This window comes from Rosa chinensis, chromosome 6 (genome assembly GCF_002994745.2).
Source record: "Rosa chinensis cultivar Old Blush chromosome 6, RchiOBHm-V2, whole genome shotgun sequence".
Lineage (NCBI taxonomy): Eukaryota > Viridiplantae > Streptophyta > Magnoliopsida > Rosales > Rosaceae > Rosa > Rosa chinensis.
Window position 1 is genome coordinate 45051284 of NC_037093.1, and position 17911 is coordinate 45069194.

Consider the following 17911-nt stretch of genomic DNA (forward strand, 5'->3'; position numbering starts at 1 on the left):
TTCAGACGACACAACTGTTCTGTCGTCTGAACGAACAAAAATGTGTCGTCTAGTACGGTGTCGTCTCTTGGGGGCATCAGACGACATAAGTGTTCTGTCGTCTGAAAAATCAGACGACATAAAAAACTAAAAATCTTGTGTTGTCTGATGAGTTTTGCATTTTGGGAACATTGTGATCTGTATCTTTAAAAGCATTCAAACAACCGTTTTGTATTGTCTGATAGACAAAACAACCACAGAATTTTTTAAATGCTATTGTGTGAAGCATATTTGCAAGACTTATTTGTGTGGTCTGAATGCCCTTAAATAAGAAATATGAAACCTCGTATGTAGTCTCTTATCTCATACAACAACAATTAAAGGTTGTGCTAATTTACTTTAAACGATAATTATATGTGGTTGTAAGGAGCATCAGAGGACAATTAAGTGTCGTTCTACGCTAGGTTTGTATGACATTTAAGTGTTGTGTGAAAGGATTTGAAATTATACATATGTGATGTTGGGAAATGGTTTAGACAATGGATATCATATTCTTTCTGTTATGTCAGTCTCATTACGACGACAATTTACTGTCGTTTGAGATTATTTAGACGACAAATATTTGTGGTCTGAATGTAAAAAGGACCACTAATAATATATGTTTTATGTTGTCTGTAATCACATCCAATCACACTTATTTGTTGTTGTTATACACTTTAGCCAATACTTTCAACTAACTTATGTTGTTGTTTTGCCTTTCAGACTACAATTTTCTGTTGTCTCATTATCAAAAAGACAATAGACTTCTTATTGGTTTTTGTGTTGTGTCTATGCAGCTGCAACCACACGTTTTGGTGTGCTTTTGTTGTAGCTTGCAGTTTGTGACGACACATTTTAGTAGTCCCCTGTACAATTGGTATGCATGCATTCTGGAAATTAAAATTAGCTATTCCTGAAACCATAAAATCCACATCCAAAATCATATTGCAATTTCCATTAATCCACCATTGTCGTCTCATGTACACAAACCTAATCATCGATCAGCATCAGTTCTAAATGACCCATATCTACTAATCTGGGCAGCCAGCAAAATATATACATGCAGTACTGCTTGCTAATAAACCAAAAGCACTACACAATGTGGGCAACCAACTAAACAACATAGCAAAATAGCTAGCAGTACTGCAATCAAAATCTGGCCTATATATATATCAACTTTGCATGTCCAAAAGTTGGTGCTACATATCTTCAACTACTAGTTAACCTACACATGCACTAGTTATCTTTGAACTTCATAACATACTTTGCCCACTCTGCCCGGACAGCATCAACATTCTCCATTGTGTAATAGTGATTTGCTTTTCTTTCCCACTGCAAGGACAGAAGCTTAGTTATGCATCACAATGGATTAATCCAATAAATCACTAGTACAATAGATTAGTTACTGATTACCTTAGCACTCCACTCTTGGTTTTTGTCCTCCACTATATCCCTCATGTAATGCATAATCCAATAACCACAAGTCTTATCACCCATCTGCTCCGGAATGCCCTGAAACAAATAAATATTTTCAGTACCTAATAAACCTCGCCTGAACTGGAAAAATGCAAATATAAATAGTTAGCTAGATGGGGAACACATACTGCACAGTTTTTCCATTGAACTGTCTTTCGGCCTTTCCTATGTTTTTGGGCATTGAATATTTTGATGGAGCTTCAACAACAAAATACACAAAATTATGATGAAACTAACAACTTATAAATTGAGAATCGATATCTCCAAAAAAAAGAGGACTAAACCGTTTTGTACATAATACCAACAAAAACCAACAAGCTAGCTGCACTTACTTGTCCACAATAGTTCTCCATTCACCGGTGATGAGTCGCCTCTTTAGCGGATCCATGAAATACACAACTTCTTCAGTGGGGTTTGCCACCGTCAACATCCAATGACCGCTGGCATTCAAATTTATGATAATCAATACCAACACGAATCTGATTTAGGTACTTGCATTGCTATATTTATGAGATCAGAAGTCAATATTTACAAAAACAAAAATGCATGAATGAAGCTTTCGTACCCTGAATTATAGGGGACCAAAAAAATCTGACCAGGCTTCCCTCTTTCATAAGAAACTGACAAAGAACGAGCCCGTTCAGTCGGATTTCCACAGCCAATGATACCAGTATTAGCAGGATCTACGAAGCCAATCATGTCAAGCATCTTCGATTTCTTCAACACTTGATAAAGGAAGCTGTAAAACCACAAGTCTCAAAATATCATTCAATAACACTGAATTAACAGCTTCATTTAAAATGCATTACAAACCTCATATACATCACAATGCAGCCGGCAGAAACCTCCTTCATGTTGGTCATGGCATACACATCCCTTCTGAAGATGGCGACCTTTTTTAGATATCCAAATAATTCCTCGCCTAAGGTTGTGTGGATGGTGATCCCATCCTTCAAGTTATCATTAGCCCATGTGGCCAACGTCTTAAGTGGTGGAGGCAAATTGGGTGGCAGCTTGTCCAAATCATCATGATCAAAAAAATCATCATATATATCCTTCTTTTTCCTCCTCACAACCTTAATCTTTTCCCGCTGCAATTGATATAAAAAATAACATTGCATGATTAGTATTTCTATATCATGTAATATAGCAGCTCACATGGTCATTTTGGTAAGAATGAAAAGGTTAAAAATGAATTTAAGCAAACTACATTACCTTTGCATCAGCTGCAGTGGGTATAACCCAGTCTCTAGGCCAAGCAATGCATGTACCAATTGCATCGCGGACAAACAGAATCTCATCATTAATAGGAATTGGTAGCAAAGCATTAGCAACAATAGATTTGGTGATCGATACTCGGACATTTTCCTCAGCCAATGGAACACCATGGATAGTTTGCTTGCTGGAGTCAACATCCACTTGAATGATCGTTCCTTCAGCCACTATGTTGTCCAATGAATCTATCGCAAGTTTACACCCTGACTGGACAATATTGGTGGACTGAACCTGCTAATTCAAACAAAAAATATGTAAGCATTAGTCACATTTCAGGCAGCAATGTCATCAATATGGTTGATGAAATGTAATTGTAAAGAAAAAGAAAAGAAAACTAATTGTAAGGAAAAAGAAAGTAAAGCTAGGGTAGCGATTAATTACAGGCACTTGCACTTGCTCCACAACTGCATTTTTTTTCGGAGTTAAATCATTTCTAACCTCCTCCTCAATAATCGAGGTTAGTTTGATGTTCAGCTCCCCATCCACAAAGACTTCATTCTCCTCAACTACTTTCTGCTGGTCCTCCCTTAAATCTAACTTCTTCTTGGCAGTTTTGGTAGCTTCAATTTCAATAGCTTTCAAACCAGCCTTTTCAAGGTGCCTTGAACAGCTGCCTTGGCCAGAGCCTAAATCATTCAGCGGTGTCACAGGTTTGGGTGAGTCAGCTGGCATCTCTTTCCCATTAACCATCGCTTCTAACTTCTGAAACCTTTCCTCCCAAGCGGCTCTTTCCCTAGCAATTTGTTGCTCCATCTCCAACTCCCATTTGGCTCTTTCCTGAGCAATGATATTTTCTTTCTCTTCTGCTAGTATCTTCTTAACACTTACCCTGACACTATCTTCTACATTTAGCATTTGGCGTTTAGGTAGATGAAAATATGCCGAAGGCTTGACGAAGCCACCAACACCACGTACCCTACCAGGATACTCAGGATTTCCCAATGCCAAAGTCAGAACATCATCTGTTCCTTCAGGGTTGATTTCTCCTTCAAACACTTTCCTCTTCAAACTTTCCTGATATAGACATCAATCACAGCACACAAAAATTATCCTTAGGATACAAAACCTGGAAAAAAAAAAAGGCAGAACAAGTAATAAACAATTACAAAAAACTGAACTTACAATTTTTTCGACCTTCTTCTTCACTGCTGGCCCTTTGAAGTTGCCGCTCTTGTCTTGCCGGGCCTTTATCCACATCGTAGCACGATCCAATTCTTCAATCGGTATTTTTTCAGCCTATAAATATGAATAGATACGTGTGACATCATGATCAGTTTGGTGTAAACCGAAAAGAATAACAAATATATTGTAAATAGATTTGTAAGACGAATACTGACCAGTTCTTCTTGGAAGTTAACATATCCTTTCCGTGACATTCGATGAGGATACTTATTCTCCTTCCTATTTTTTTTCTGCTTTTCACGGAGTACCTATAAAGCATATATAGAATTATGCATTATATTTTAGTATCTGCATAAACACTAACTAATAATGCATAAACTGTTCCACAACTGCATTGTCCAAGTATGGTATTAGACAAACCTGAAATTGTTGTGAAGTTCTATCAGCCACGAACGTATTCCATTCAGATACCTCAATGGATCGATAATCATCTGGAGGGAACTGTAAAAGTTCAGGAGAATCCAGATAGGGAATAATGTACCAGTTCGTTAGTTTGCTCTTGAACTCTCTCCATTTATGGCCGGCTGATGTAATCACCAATTTCTTCCATTCTTTTGGCACCACATAAGCATCCTACACATTAACGAATACAAAGTATCATAGCTTTAATTACTATTTTTTGAAAAAAAATAAGAATAATGAAATGTAAATCAGTGAACAGCTAGCAACAACTTATATATAGACTGATTGTTTACCTGAATACTATTCCAAATCTTGTCTTTTTCATCCAAAGGCACATTTCTCCAATCATTTATAGATATTGGGATCTTGGTGCGTGCCAACACCCCAATGTATGACTGCATCTCCTTAGCTGCCTTCCCAATTGGCTCCCCATCAGCATTAGAATTCACCTTTAGCTTCTTTCCTCGAATCAGTCGCCTAGTAATTTTATTCATGGTTACCATCCCTCGCTTAAGCAACCTCAATCCACCAGTGATGTTATCATCATCATCATCCGAATCCTCTGATGACTTGCTCGTTGCAGACTTATGACCGGACGATGACTTCTTTGCTGCCACAGCCTTCTTGGAATTTCCTGCTTTAGGCGGTGGCATACTTCTCCTGGCGGACGCATCCTTGCTGGACTGAGTAGCTTTATGTTTTCGCGGACTTCTCCTAGGGAGGGTAGCCTTGTTGGCTTCTGTCAGTCTTGCTTCAGCTTTCTTGGGGGTAGCAGGTTTACGATTTGGAGAAGTAATAGGTGGTTCAGATACGGTTTTTCTACTACGTTTCATCTGCACCGCCTTTATCCTTAAGGCTATAGATCTAGCAACTTTCGATGTGCTTGCAGATGGAGCCATAACCTGCAATACACAATAAACAAAGTTAGCCCCATATTATATGTTAACAATTAATGTGAATAAACAAATGAAACAAAAACACATAAAACAATGAAATAACAAACACATAAAGCAATGAAATTACAAACACAATGCAACTCAAAATTAAACAACACAGAAGACAATGAAATAACTAACATAATTAGAAGTGTTAATATACATGTTTCATCAAACACATCAGTACATATATATAGGCATTCTAAAACAAATCAATCACGAACAAACAACTTTCACTAAATGTTTTTTTTTCCCTCAGCCACGTTCATTGCAGTCATTTTGCACCCATATTGCTTCATCTCCAGGACGCATATAATTGCTATGCTGATCACCATCTATATTATCAAAAGTCTCGATGGATGGCATTGTTGCTTCAAATGGCTGTTGTTCTACTTCAATATCTTCTAACTCCTCATCCGAATCAGCCCCTTGATAGTCTCTATCTGGCACCCTTACTACCACTGACCATTGAGCATCGAGGGGATCCTCAATGTAAAATATTTGCTTAACATGGCTAGCTAAGACAAAAGCATCATTAAGATGACCTTTCCTATTCAGATTTACCAATGTGAACCCTAGTTCATCTACTTTAATGCCCCTAACATTCTCAACCCAATCACATTTAAACAACGGTACCCTAAACTTGTAGTAGTCCAGCTCCCATATTTGTTGTATGACACCATAGAAGTCCATATCATTAGTTTTGGGATTTTTATCCTTTGCACTAGAAACTTGCATTGCATCAGCCACCAAAAAAACCCCACTGTTTTGCACTGATCGCACATTGTCCCGCTCCTTAGTGTTGAAATCAACACCATTAACTTGGTATCCACTAAAGGTCGGCACTACATGATTCGGTCCACTTGACATCCACCTCATTGTTTCCGAAACATTATTGTCCGGAAACTGCAGTTCATTTGAAACCTTCAAATCAATAATAGATTACATTAGCGTAATGTTGAAATCTTATTTTTTTCAACTTATATATTAACAATCAAGTATATGATCACATACCCTCTCTTTTAACCAGACAGCAAAGGTCTGGTTTTGTTTATCCTTCAGCCACTTTTCATTTTTGGAAAACCTTGGATTGAGAAGCTTCAACAATTCCAGATGTTCACTGAATATCAAACACACAAAACTCAATAATTTAAGTAACAAAATATTGAATCAATTCATGGACTGTAGGAAAACTGATGATAATTAAAAGTTTATGACTTACATGAAATAAGGACTTGCATCCTCGGTATTCTGCAATATACACAGATGTGCTTGATGCATCTCCTTGCCATAGACAGAAATCATGGTAGCGCCTGATAGCGGTTTGGATGCATTACGGGCTCGTGGTTTGGAACTTTCAGGGATTCCAGCAGTAGAAGCATCAGTAAGCATACGTTCAGTGCAAAACTCAACAGCCTCTTCGACAATATATGACTCTGCTATGCATCCCTCAGGATGCGTTCGACATCTAACCCACCCTTTAAAGACTTTCATGTACCTCTCGAAGGGGTACATCCACCGAAAAAATACTGGACCACAAAGCTGAACTTCTCTTACGAGATGCACAGTTAGATGGATCATAATGTCGAAAAATGAAGGCGGGAAGTACTTCTCCAATAAGCAAACAGTAACAACCAAGTCTGCTTGCATTTTTTCCAGCTTCGAAACATCGATCACTTTAGCACATATTGCCTTGAAGAAAAGGCAGAAGCGGATGATCGCATACCTAACCGGCTTCTCAAGAACAGAACGTAAAGCAACAGGAAGAAGAATCTGCATGATAGTGTGACAGTCATGCGATTTCAGACCAGCAAGTTTTAAATCCTCCATAGAGACAAGATTCCTTACATTTGACGAAAACCTAACAGGAACCGTCATTTCAAAAAAAGAGCCACAAACTATTTTTTTTTCACCAAGCATCAAGTTCCAACTAGCTAGAGGTAATTTATCCCTTTTGGCACCAACTTCTGGGTTCAAACCAGACCTAATACCCATCTCCACCATGTCCAAACGCGCTGCAACCCCATCCTTTGTCTTCCCGGGAATGTTCAGCAGCGTACCAATGATGGCATCACAACAGTTCTTCTCGATGTGCATGACATCGAGATTATGTCGTACCGGAATATATTTCCAATACTCTAGTTCAAAGAAGACAGACTTCTTTTTCCAACAAGGTTTGCCTTGGTCTTCAACACCCTTGGCAGGAGGAGAGCGTTTCTTTTTCCCACACACACAATTCAGACCCTCTACTCTAGCAAACACCTCCTCTCCGGTTAATGGTAGAGGAGGTAGGTCCTCCTCTACGGTGTTGTCAAAAGCAACAGCCTGTTTCCTATACGGATGATGTCTAGGTAGGAACCTGCGATGCCTCATGAATGCCATTTTTTTACCTCTTTTTAACCTATAAGGTCGAGTCTGGTCAAGGCAAATTGGACAAGCATTGTATCCTTTAACAATGCTACCAGACAAGTTCCCGTATGCGGGAAAGTCATTAATAGTCCACAGCAGGACCGCTTTCAATTTGAAGTAGTCCCCTCTTAGTGCATCGTATACTCCCTCAACCCCATCCCACAATACTTTCAGATCATCTATTAATGGCTGCAAGTAGATGTCGATATCGTTACCAGGTTGCTTTGGTCCCGATATTAACAATGTCAACATCATAAACTTCCTCTTCATACAAAGCCATGGAGGAAGGTTATATGTGACCAGTATAACTGGCCAACAAGAATACTTGCTGCTTAGAGAACTATGCGGGTTAAATCCATCAGAAGATAGGGCTAGTCTGAGGTTTCTAGGGTCGCTACTGAATTCTGGATATTGTTTGTCAAGTAATTCCCAAGTAGGAGAATCAGCTGGGTGTCGCATCATTCCATCTTTCTTTCTACCATACTCATGCCAAGTAAGATTCTTAGCTGTGTTGGTCGATTGATACATTCGTTTGAACCTTGGGATTGGTGGAAAGTACCATAAAACCTTTGCTGGTATCCCTTCTTTCACAGTTTTATCCCTACCCAATTTCCACCTTGAAACACCACAGTTGGGGCAGATAAGAGCATCTGCATGCTGCTGTCTATACAAGATGCAGTCATTAGGACATGCATGAATTTTTTCATACTCCATCCCTAAAGCACTAAGTGTCTTTTTCGCTTCATACAAAGACAAAGGAACCTGATTCCCTTCAGGAAGCAGACCCCCAATCATGATAAGCATATCTGAATAGCAAGCATCGGTCATTCCATGCTTTGCTTTCAAATTGAAGGTCTGAATCAGACCATTCAACTTGGTTGTCTTCGTACAACCTGGGTACAAAGGTTGATCCCCATCCTCTACATACTTCAAAAACTCATTAGAGTCTTCGGAAATCTGCTCATCCTCACTTTCTCCAAAGCCCCAATCATTCTCCCCTATCCCAGGTTCCCAATCTACAGTTTCAGATTCAACTCTATTGTCATTCATAGCAGATGTAGTAGGTTCTCCATGCCACCTCCAATGCTTATAACTCTCATTAATACCATTCCAAAATATATGATCCTTAATAACTCCAACAGAAAATCCCTTCGTGTTACTACATTTCAAGCAAGGACAAGAAATCTTGTTTTTGTTATTGGCATTAGACTCGGCCAACTTGAGAAACTCTGCTACTCCTAGCTCAAACTTCTTTGACCTTCTATCAGCATGCATCCATGACTTATCCATCTTAAATATTTAGGTTCCTTCATATATAACAAAACACACTTAAATATTGTCTCTATGTCAAAGATACCGTTGCTTATACTTTTACTATACAATATACTCATTAAGACTAGTACTACTAAGAGTGGTCTTAACACGTACAAATTCATTCACATAGAGCTGCACCAATTACATCGATCCATGACAATTCTAATGATCAGATTTCATTCCATGCTCAAACTTTTATTATACAAAGTAATACAATATTCTATCAAGAAATAAAAATGAACTTATGATTATACTTAACTAGCTAGCAGTAAACATATAATCATTTTGTGTAGGCAAAGATATGAACAAAAGGATAATTAGATAGTTGCTAACTACATAATGTATAAAGCACAAACATTGAAAACTCACCAGAAATTTACAGAAAAAAAGCCTTCTGTTTTTCTCTATACTAGTACTAGCAGTGAGCCTTCCTTCGCAAATCCTTTTGTTCCACCAAGTTTCCCTATCAAGGCCAACAAAACAGAAGAAACATGTTACAAAACATAAGAACTATGGCAGTTCCTTTTCATAGTCATGGATCTCATGGGCTTAGCAAGTGCACAAGTATTTTCTACATGGGGCTACACATCTAAAAATGACATCCACATAAAGTCATTATACCTGAACAAATTTGTAAAGGCCAAGTATTGACATAAGATCAGCGCCTATAAGCTATAATCCAAAGTCAACATAACGCTGCAAAAAAGAGGGGAAAAATATAGAATTAGTTATACCCAAAATATATAAAGGCTATATGCAGGTTAAATACTTAAACATACAAGACAACAAGATTATAACCAAAAAAATACAAGACAACAAGATTTAAACAAATTAAACCTAAATTAGGCATACATCAAGAGATAAAAGATTGGGAAATTAATTAAGAAATGGCTAAATTGTACTTTTGCACTGAAAATAAACCATCCCCAGTACAAATTAAACCTAAATTAGGCATACAACAAGAGATTTCTTTTATAAATTTATCTGTACCCTTCTATCATAGCTAGAATCAGTCTTGGAAGACATTTGCAACCTCATTAAATGTTCCTTTCAGTTCGGATGTGAACTGTATTTTTGCAAGTTAATACAGGCCAAATCAAAGTAGGTGCAGCGTTAAGATAATAAGCTCAGTCTTAAACCAAAAAATAATGGAATAGCCAATTTTGACTGCCATCTAATGCTACTAAACTGCTTAGGAAGCTAGCCATTTTACCAGAGCAAACTTTCAAGTTAAAAACACACTAAACAAACCTAGAAAACAGACCTAGACCTGGGCTAATTATTCAGCAGCAGACGGAACAGGAGAAAGTTCAATCTCAAATATTGACACTATTTTCTCAAATGCACAATTTTGATTTCATAAAACAATTTTTGATAATTATGACAATAATTATTGATAAAGCATTTTAAAGGGATTTGATGAAAAACATTAACCATAAACCAAATGGGAAGGAAAAATACTAAGCTCAAGATAATACAGAAAACTATTAATTGTTATATGTATCACAGATGCAGGGCCACACAGTTTCCTTCTATCTTGTCTTTCCTTGCAAGCATACCTTACTTATACAGAAATGAATCTTTGAAAAAGTTAAAGAAAAAAACCAGTTTTGGAAATAGTAAATATTGAGGAAAAAGAAAGTACCTTAGCAACGCACTATTACATATTTGAGTATAAATAGACAGAGGATCACTCTCAAGTTAAAACTCTGGAACTTTGAGAGCAGCTGTTGTCCTTGCCTTATACCTGTACCATCAAAATTAAAATCATTTCGGAGTTGACAAAGCACAAAGAAAAAGTGAATCTGGTTTTAGTAAGCCCCATCACTTACTAACATTACCAATAATTCTCTATGTTAGTTCCAAACGTAATTCGCTATCCCTAATCAATAACAGACCCATATCAATTTTCCAACCAAAAAAAATCAAAAAATCTCACCCAAGGTCGTATTCTCTGTAAAGCCTCCAATGAGACATACTCACACCAGTCAAATATTATACTACTACAACCCAATACCTAATATGGAAAAGAATTGCAGAAATAGTGAGCAGTTAAGATTTATATATAATAATGCAACCATAGCTATCACTCTGTGCATTCACATGATCCACAGATATGGAAAATCCTCAAATTACAGGGACACAAAGGACTGGGGACTCAGTTTTAGATCAGAATGCATTTGCACCGTTAAGAAAGGAACAATATAGTCTGCCATTTCCCCAGTGTTAACAGCACAGTACAAATAATTTAAACTTGGAGAAACAAGTGGTATCCATTATCCATCTTTAAGAGATATTTAATCCATATCTAGAATGCAAAACAAGTAAATATGATTAAACTAAAAATTGAACTCCATAGCTTCACCCTTTAGTCATATACTTTTCCTAAGAAATTCAAGAGAGCAAAATTCTACAAAATATGTCAAGGCTGGAACTTTCCATCCATTTGTAGCAAATATAACAAATCTTCCATCAGAAAACTAAGATCCAGTTGGATCTTCCAATGAATCAGTACCAGTAAAAGAAAGGTAGTTAAAGGAAAAACCGCTCTCTTTCTCAAGTATTCAGCAAATATAACACCCTCACTCAAGAATTTTCTTTCTTCTTCTTCTTTTGATAACCACCATGAGTTAAAATTTCACTAGATTGAACCAAAAGAAGACAACTCTTCCCTTCAAGTTACAATTTCTCCAGTACCAATCCCTCCCCCCAAAAAAGAACGATGCAACCTAAACGATTACCCCACAAATCAATCGGATTATTTACAAACCAAATCATACAATACGATCATTCATAAGTAAGTTGGAGGGATCCAACATACAGAATCAAAGCCAATACTTGAGTCCAGAATCAATAGCTTACCCACCCCATAGTCTTTAGCTGTGAATTTCTCTTCCATTTCTTCCAAAATCACCCTCCACCTTCTCGCCCAAATCAGACACAAACCCAACACTCTCTCACAAAAACACCAAATCAGACACAAACCCAACACTCTCTCACAAAAACCCAACAAATAAGTGCTTAACCGAACAGAAATGCACATAACAATGAAATGAAAGAGTTGAAAAACCAAAACGGTTATGTATAATAATGGAAAAGATGAGAGACAGACAAAAAAATAAATCAAACAAATTCAAACCCATCAAAGAATACCTAGGATGATCAGTTTACTCAATTTCTGTTGGAATTGAGCATCAATTTCTTCCCGTCTCCCTCTTCTTCTTCTCTTCTTCCTCCTCTTCTTCTTCTTTTCTTTTCGTCTGTTTCAACAAAATTCCAAAGCAAACTAACACCAAGACAAGAGTCAATGAACCTTCACCGTTCCGCCGCCGTCTACTGTCAAGGAGGGTGACACAGAGAGAGAGAATGAGTGAGAGAGAGAGAGAGAGAGAGATTTGGGTTTTCAGTAATCGGAACACCGAATCGAGGATAAAAGGAAAAATGATATTCAATCGCCCCATCCCCAAATAGAAACAAAAAAAACCGAATCGAAATCAAACACTAAAATCGATTGAACCCAGTTGAAACCCAAAACTAAAAAACGATTGAAACCCTAAGTTGCTTACCAATATCCGAATCGAAAATAGCTCTACTAGTCGCTGCAGAGCTCCATTAATCTGGAGGTGAAAGCCGAAGTAGAGACTAAGGTTGATGAAGAAAGTCAGAAGATGAAGGAGAGAGTGAGAATCGAGATATGATAGAGCTAACTGAGAAGGAGAGAGCGAGGTTGGTGTTTGGGCTTTTGCGGCCGGGTTAACGTTCTAGGTCGAGCTGAGAGATCTAGTACGTGATGACAAGGCTAGGACAGATCGAAAGTGACTTAATTGCGAGGGATATATGTCAAATAGCACAAGTCAAAATAACTTGGGAAATTTTAAAACAATCCCCACATTTAGACAACATTTAAATGTTGTCTGAATGTCACAATATTTTCTAGTCAAATAGGGCGTGGCTATTTGAGAGGGAAAAGACTCGGTCAACTTTTGATATTCCCTCCAAATTTGAGATAGGAAATCACCACTTTCTACAACTACACAAATGTGTCGTCTGAATGCTCACCATTTATCCAAATTTGAGATAGGAAATCACCACCTTCTACAACTACACAAATGTGTCGTCTGAATGCTCACCATTTTTCCAAATTAAACCAGTATGGTTTAAGTGTATATTCAGACAACAGAAAAAAAAATTATGTCGTCTGAAAAACTCAGACGACATAAAACAAAACTTATGTCGTCTGAGGTGTGTCGTCTGAAGGCTTTTTTGGCATAGTGTATATAACAATTATGACTAGCCTTAATTTATGGCTCCCCACTTTTACTCAAATTTGATGGTGATGAAGCTTTGATGCTTGGGTTTTCCATTTGAATCCTTGAGAAATTGATGAAGTACTTCTATGGTGGAGCAGTGGAGGAATTGAGGAAAGAAGAGAATGAAATTGGAAAGGAAAAATGGTTGTGGTGGTAGTGTGTTCCAGTGAAGAAGAAAGGATGAAATTGTGGCGTGTGGTTTGGTGTTAGAGAGAAGAAGAGCGGTCTCATGCCGAGAGAGAGAGAGAATAATGGGCTATATAATTGTGGTGGCTGGCTCTAGAGATAAGGGACGCGTGTCAGTCGCTCAATGATCAAAATGGGAGGAGTTGATCACGTGTTGTACGATCACGAAGAGTAAAAAAAGTAATGGTAAGGCTGCACGTGCTTGACATTAATCATGCTTAATTAAACATTAATTAATGCTTAATTAAGTTGTGCTGCTAGCCTTATTACTTGGTTAATTAAGTGATTAATCACTTGATTAATTATCTTGATTAATCAAGTTGCATTTCTTTCTTCTTTCTTCAATTTTTTTTGTAATTCTACGGCAACACCGCACACAATATTGTGGTTTCGGATTCCGCTCCTTCATTAATATTGACTATAGTTGGCCAACATCTACTATTTCGTTCTTTTGTCAGAAACTCTATTTTGCTTAAATTTCGCCTCATTTTCTTTCAATTTCCATAACTTCCTGCAAAATAAATAAAAGTGTATTAATTACATAATAGTTTGTTTGAAAATTAGCATATTTATAGTGTTTAAGATGCTATTACGCGCATAGAAATATGTTTAATCAATATCTCCCATAATATGTTTATGAGGATGTTCAGCTTGAACATCAACTAAATATCTCCCATAATATGGGCCAAAGACCACAAATAATGTTGAAGGGAGACCATTTCTATATCCAAATCCTCCTATTAGATTATGGAAATGAAGCCACTCAGATTTCTTTAATACTAAAACAGAGACTTTAGCGCTTTCTGGGTTTTCAAGACATGATATCTTGGGATTGTTAGTCGAAGCAGTTTTCCCTTTTATATGAGATCCATACAATTCTTATGTTAAAGCATCAAGGCATTGAAACATATAATTTTCATTGCTTTCATAGAAAGCATTTAAACTATTATCTAAAATAACCTTCTGTTTGAAGGCCAAATTTCTTTCAGTTATAACTAAAAACTTGTTTCCTAAGAATGCTTCTACACCCTTAATGGATTTAATTAGAGGAAAGACTTCCTTGTTTCCTTTTGAATGATTTAATTATGCAGAATTAAATTTTTCATATAAGAATTTATAAATCATTTGATGATTGGTGTCTGGAGTTAAGGCTAGAACAACTCCTGCCCAATAAAAATCATTTGCATTCTTTCAAAAAAAATCATTTGCATAATGCAAACTGATCAAATCACCTTTTTCAGGTAACTGCAAAGGTGACATGTCTTTTGTTAATTCTTCAATCTTTGTAATAGTGTTACTATCATCTGTTGTGAAAGAACATTTTTTCTTTAAGCTTGTCTTTGGAGAGAGAAGTGCAGTGAGTCCACTAATCTGAGGGATAAAATCTTTGGCAAAGTTAACTACTCCCAAAAATCTCATTTGAGATTTCGTCTAGAAATTGGCAGATTTTTTGGACTATATGCTCTTGAAGACGAATCTCTCCATCCTTAACCTGAATGCCAAGAAAATCAATTTCTCCTTTAGTGAGATGGATTTTCTTTTGTCCAGTAATGATCCCCTTGTGGACAATAAGCTTGCACACCTGTTCTAGGTGCTTCATGTGTTCTTTTATAGTTTTAGAGAATACAAGAATGTCATCTATATAAACTATGTAGAAGTCTGAGTAAGGCTTATAGGTATTATCCATTTTCCTTTGAAAATTATACAAAGCCTACTTGAGTCTAAATAGCATGACTAGCCATTCATAATGCCCTTGAGGAGTTCCAAATTTTTTTAAGGCAATGGAGTCAGGATGCATTCTGACTGCCAGAATCCTAATTTGGCATCAAATTTAGAGAAAGTTTTTGCTCCCTTGAGCCTGTTGATTAGTACTCTCACCTGACCTATTTGATAACCGTCTTCAATGGTCTTTTTGTTTTCATCTTTGTAATCTATTACCATTCTGGCTTTTCCTCTTAGTTGCTCAGCATAATTTCTTACCAAAAATGCTGGAGCATGATGTGGCTATTGGAAAGCCTTATGAGCTTCTTGTCAAGGAGCTCTTGGATTTGACTTTCCATTTCCTTCATGTCCTCTTCTCTGTAATGAGGAATGACTTTTACATGGCAAATAACAATTGCATCATGCATTTTCAGTTGGCAGTATATTGGGTCTTTCTCCTAGTATAACTAAGGATCTTCACTAATTACATATTTTAGAAGATTTTCTACTTCCGCAAGAGTCGGTATCTTCTTGTGTTCAATTTTATTTGCATAAACTTTTAAGTTATGTTCCATGATGAAGCTTTCTTCACCATTTGAATTTTCCACATTAGATTTTATCTCGGATTCTGAAGGAGACTCTGACTCAAAGCTTGTTGAGTCATTTATTCTAATCTCACTGTGATGTTTTATATGGAAGATTGACTGAAAAATTGGCTTATAGTCACCACTCTTCGTTGGTGACCTCTGATATTGCTGAGTAAAACCCTTACCAGTGATACTGACTACATTAGTAAATAGTAAGTCTGGTTTCCTGGTAAAAATCTTTTGTTTTTCTCAAAACCAATCACTTGATCATTTTGAGTTATTGTTTGTTGAAGGAGAAAATCATTCCTATCAACAAATAGCGCATAGGCTTGCACATTGCCAAATTATTTTGATGATCAGTCTCCTCCTCCTATAGCGATCCAGACGTTTTTAGCCCTTGTAGTTATGGATATCTCATGTGCTCCTAAAGTAACACCAATGGCTAACTTATTAGACATTTCCCAACATTCTTCAGGAAATGACATATCTTCTTGCGAGGCTATATCTAGAACCACTGTCAACATACGCATGTAGGTGATATTTTTTGTGGTTTGGGAACTAAAGTCCGACTGTTATGTAGTTATTATACTAGCTTGTCTGGACTTGCCTTGCTTGTTTCATGTTCGCTGGATCATCTAACAATTTTTTAAAGGCTTAGTATCCCTTACAGTCTCATCATTAGAATCCTGTTTTATTACAGGACTAGAAGAGTCTTTCAAAGATAATTCCTCTTTTTGAGGTTTCTTTGTTAATGAAGATATTATCTACCAAGATATGAACATCATTATCTGTTATCTTTCTTCTTGCTTAAGCAACAAAGCATTCTTGGTGATAAGTCTCACCAATGGTTTCACAATACATGGTAATTGTACTGTTGTCTTTACATTCACAATAGTCACATGTAAAGTTTTCTGGATTGGGATAGAAAAATACTAGTTGCGTTAACAGTATCTTCTTTTTTTCAATTCTCTATGTTAATACTAATATAGGAACGAGATCATATACCTTCTTCTTCTTCTTCTTCAGAACTTTCTAAAGAGCTTGCTGTTTCATATTCTTCTGAATATTAGAGAATACAAAGACTTGTTGTCTTCATCAGAATAAGCTATATCAAAACCTTTTAGGTTATTATTTTCTATAGCTTCTTCATATTCTACTAATAAGGCCTTGACATACCTCTCTTCTTTCAAAGTTAGACCTAAAGTTGGAGTAGGTAAATTGAAATTAATCCTTTTACACACACACACACACACTGTTTATAGTGAAATTAAAACGGTAAAAGTCAAAAGGGTAAATACGGGTAAAAAGGACAATAATGAAATTATTGAAATAAGATGGAGTTTTTTTTATCATTCTTTAATATAAAGTGGAGTTTGTTTTTGGGTGCGACTATTACCACCCTGCTAAGTACTTTGTTCACCCTACATTCTCTTCTCACCCTACATGTATTTTTATAATTTCAAGTTTACTTAGCTCACCCATCTATACTCAAAATACCTTTTTCCAATGTAGGGTTTAACTCGAATTCTTTTTCTATTTGACCTTCTCCGCATCTCAAATTCTTTTTTTTTTTTAGCATAACATGAGAACGATTGAAGGTGATGAATGCTAGGAAAGCGTTAAGGTTTAACGATGAATGAAGAGATGAAGAATGAAGTTTAAGTATGTGTTTTGTAGGGTGTAATAATTAAAAGAAACAAATTGTAATTTTTAAGCAGATATTGTCTTTTATTGTAATTTTATATTAGGACATTTTAGTCTTTCAATAAATCAGAAACTTATAGGGTGAAGAAAATAGTTAGCAAGATGGCAATAACCGCACCATTTTTTTTTTATAATATTATCCAAATTTATTCAATATTAGACTAATAGCTTAGTAATATTATCAAAATTTATTCAAATCTAAGGCTTTATGTCTCATTTTCGTCATCTTTTTCCTTGCTCCAGCCCGATTTCTCTCCAAATGCCTAGATTTACTTTTATTTCTCTCATCCTCATTAGGGCTGCACGCGGATTGGATTGGATCGGTTTTGACTCCAAACCGTCTCTATGCCAAAGTAAGCGGTTTAGACATTTTAGACAACCGATCATCGAAAAAAATAAGCTTAATCCGATC

General features: G+C 36.6%; 2 protein-coding genes across 4 annotated transcripts; both read right to left on the minus strand.

Moving 5' to 3' along the window:
* Positions 1–791: 791 nt before the first annotated feature.
* Positions 792–12840, minus strand: LOC112174611. 3 transcript variants are annotated; one of them, XM_024312414.2, is made up of 18 exons: positions 12578–12840; positions 12165–12347; positions 10657–10758; positions 9633–9707; positions 9381–9474; positions 4647–5255; positions 4312–4524; positions 4107–4199; positions 3892–4005; positions 3151–3783; positions 2710–3003; positions 2308–2585; positions 2060–2233; positions 1827–1934; positions 1623–1692; positions 1432–1530; positions 1283–1350; positions 792–931 (listed from the first exon to the last, which is right to left on the minus strand). In XM_024312414.2, the coding sequence occupies exons 6-18, from the start codon at positions 5250–5252 to the stop codon at positions 922–924; spliced, it is 2760 nt and encodes a 919-aa protein (XP_024168182.2). In that variant the 5' UTR covers positions 5253–5255; positions 9381–9474; positions 9633–9707; positions 10657–10758; positions 12165–12347; positions 12578–12840; the 3' UTR covers positions 792–921. The 3 variants fall into 3 exon arrangements, with proteins under 3 accessions (XP_024168182.2, XP_040365268.1, XP_024168183.2); XM_040509334.1 differs by lacking the exon at positions 792–931 and having other exon boundaries at positions 971–1350; positions 12578–12837; XM_024312415.2 differs by lacking the exon at positions 792–931 and having other exon boundaries at positions 971–1350; positions 2710–3000; positions 12578–12832.
* Positions 5544–8987, minus strand: LOC121050027. Its single transcript, XM_040508561.1, has 3 exons — positions 6511–8987; positions 6303–6408; positions 5544–6212 (listed from the first exon to the last, which is right to left on the minus strand). Exons 1-3 carry the CDS (start codon positions 8985–8987, stop codon positions 5544–5546), a joined length of 3252 nt encoding a protein of 1083 aa, XP_040364495.1.
* Positions 12841–17911: the final 5071 nt, after the last annotated feature.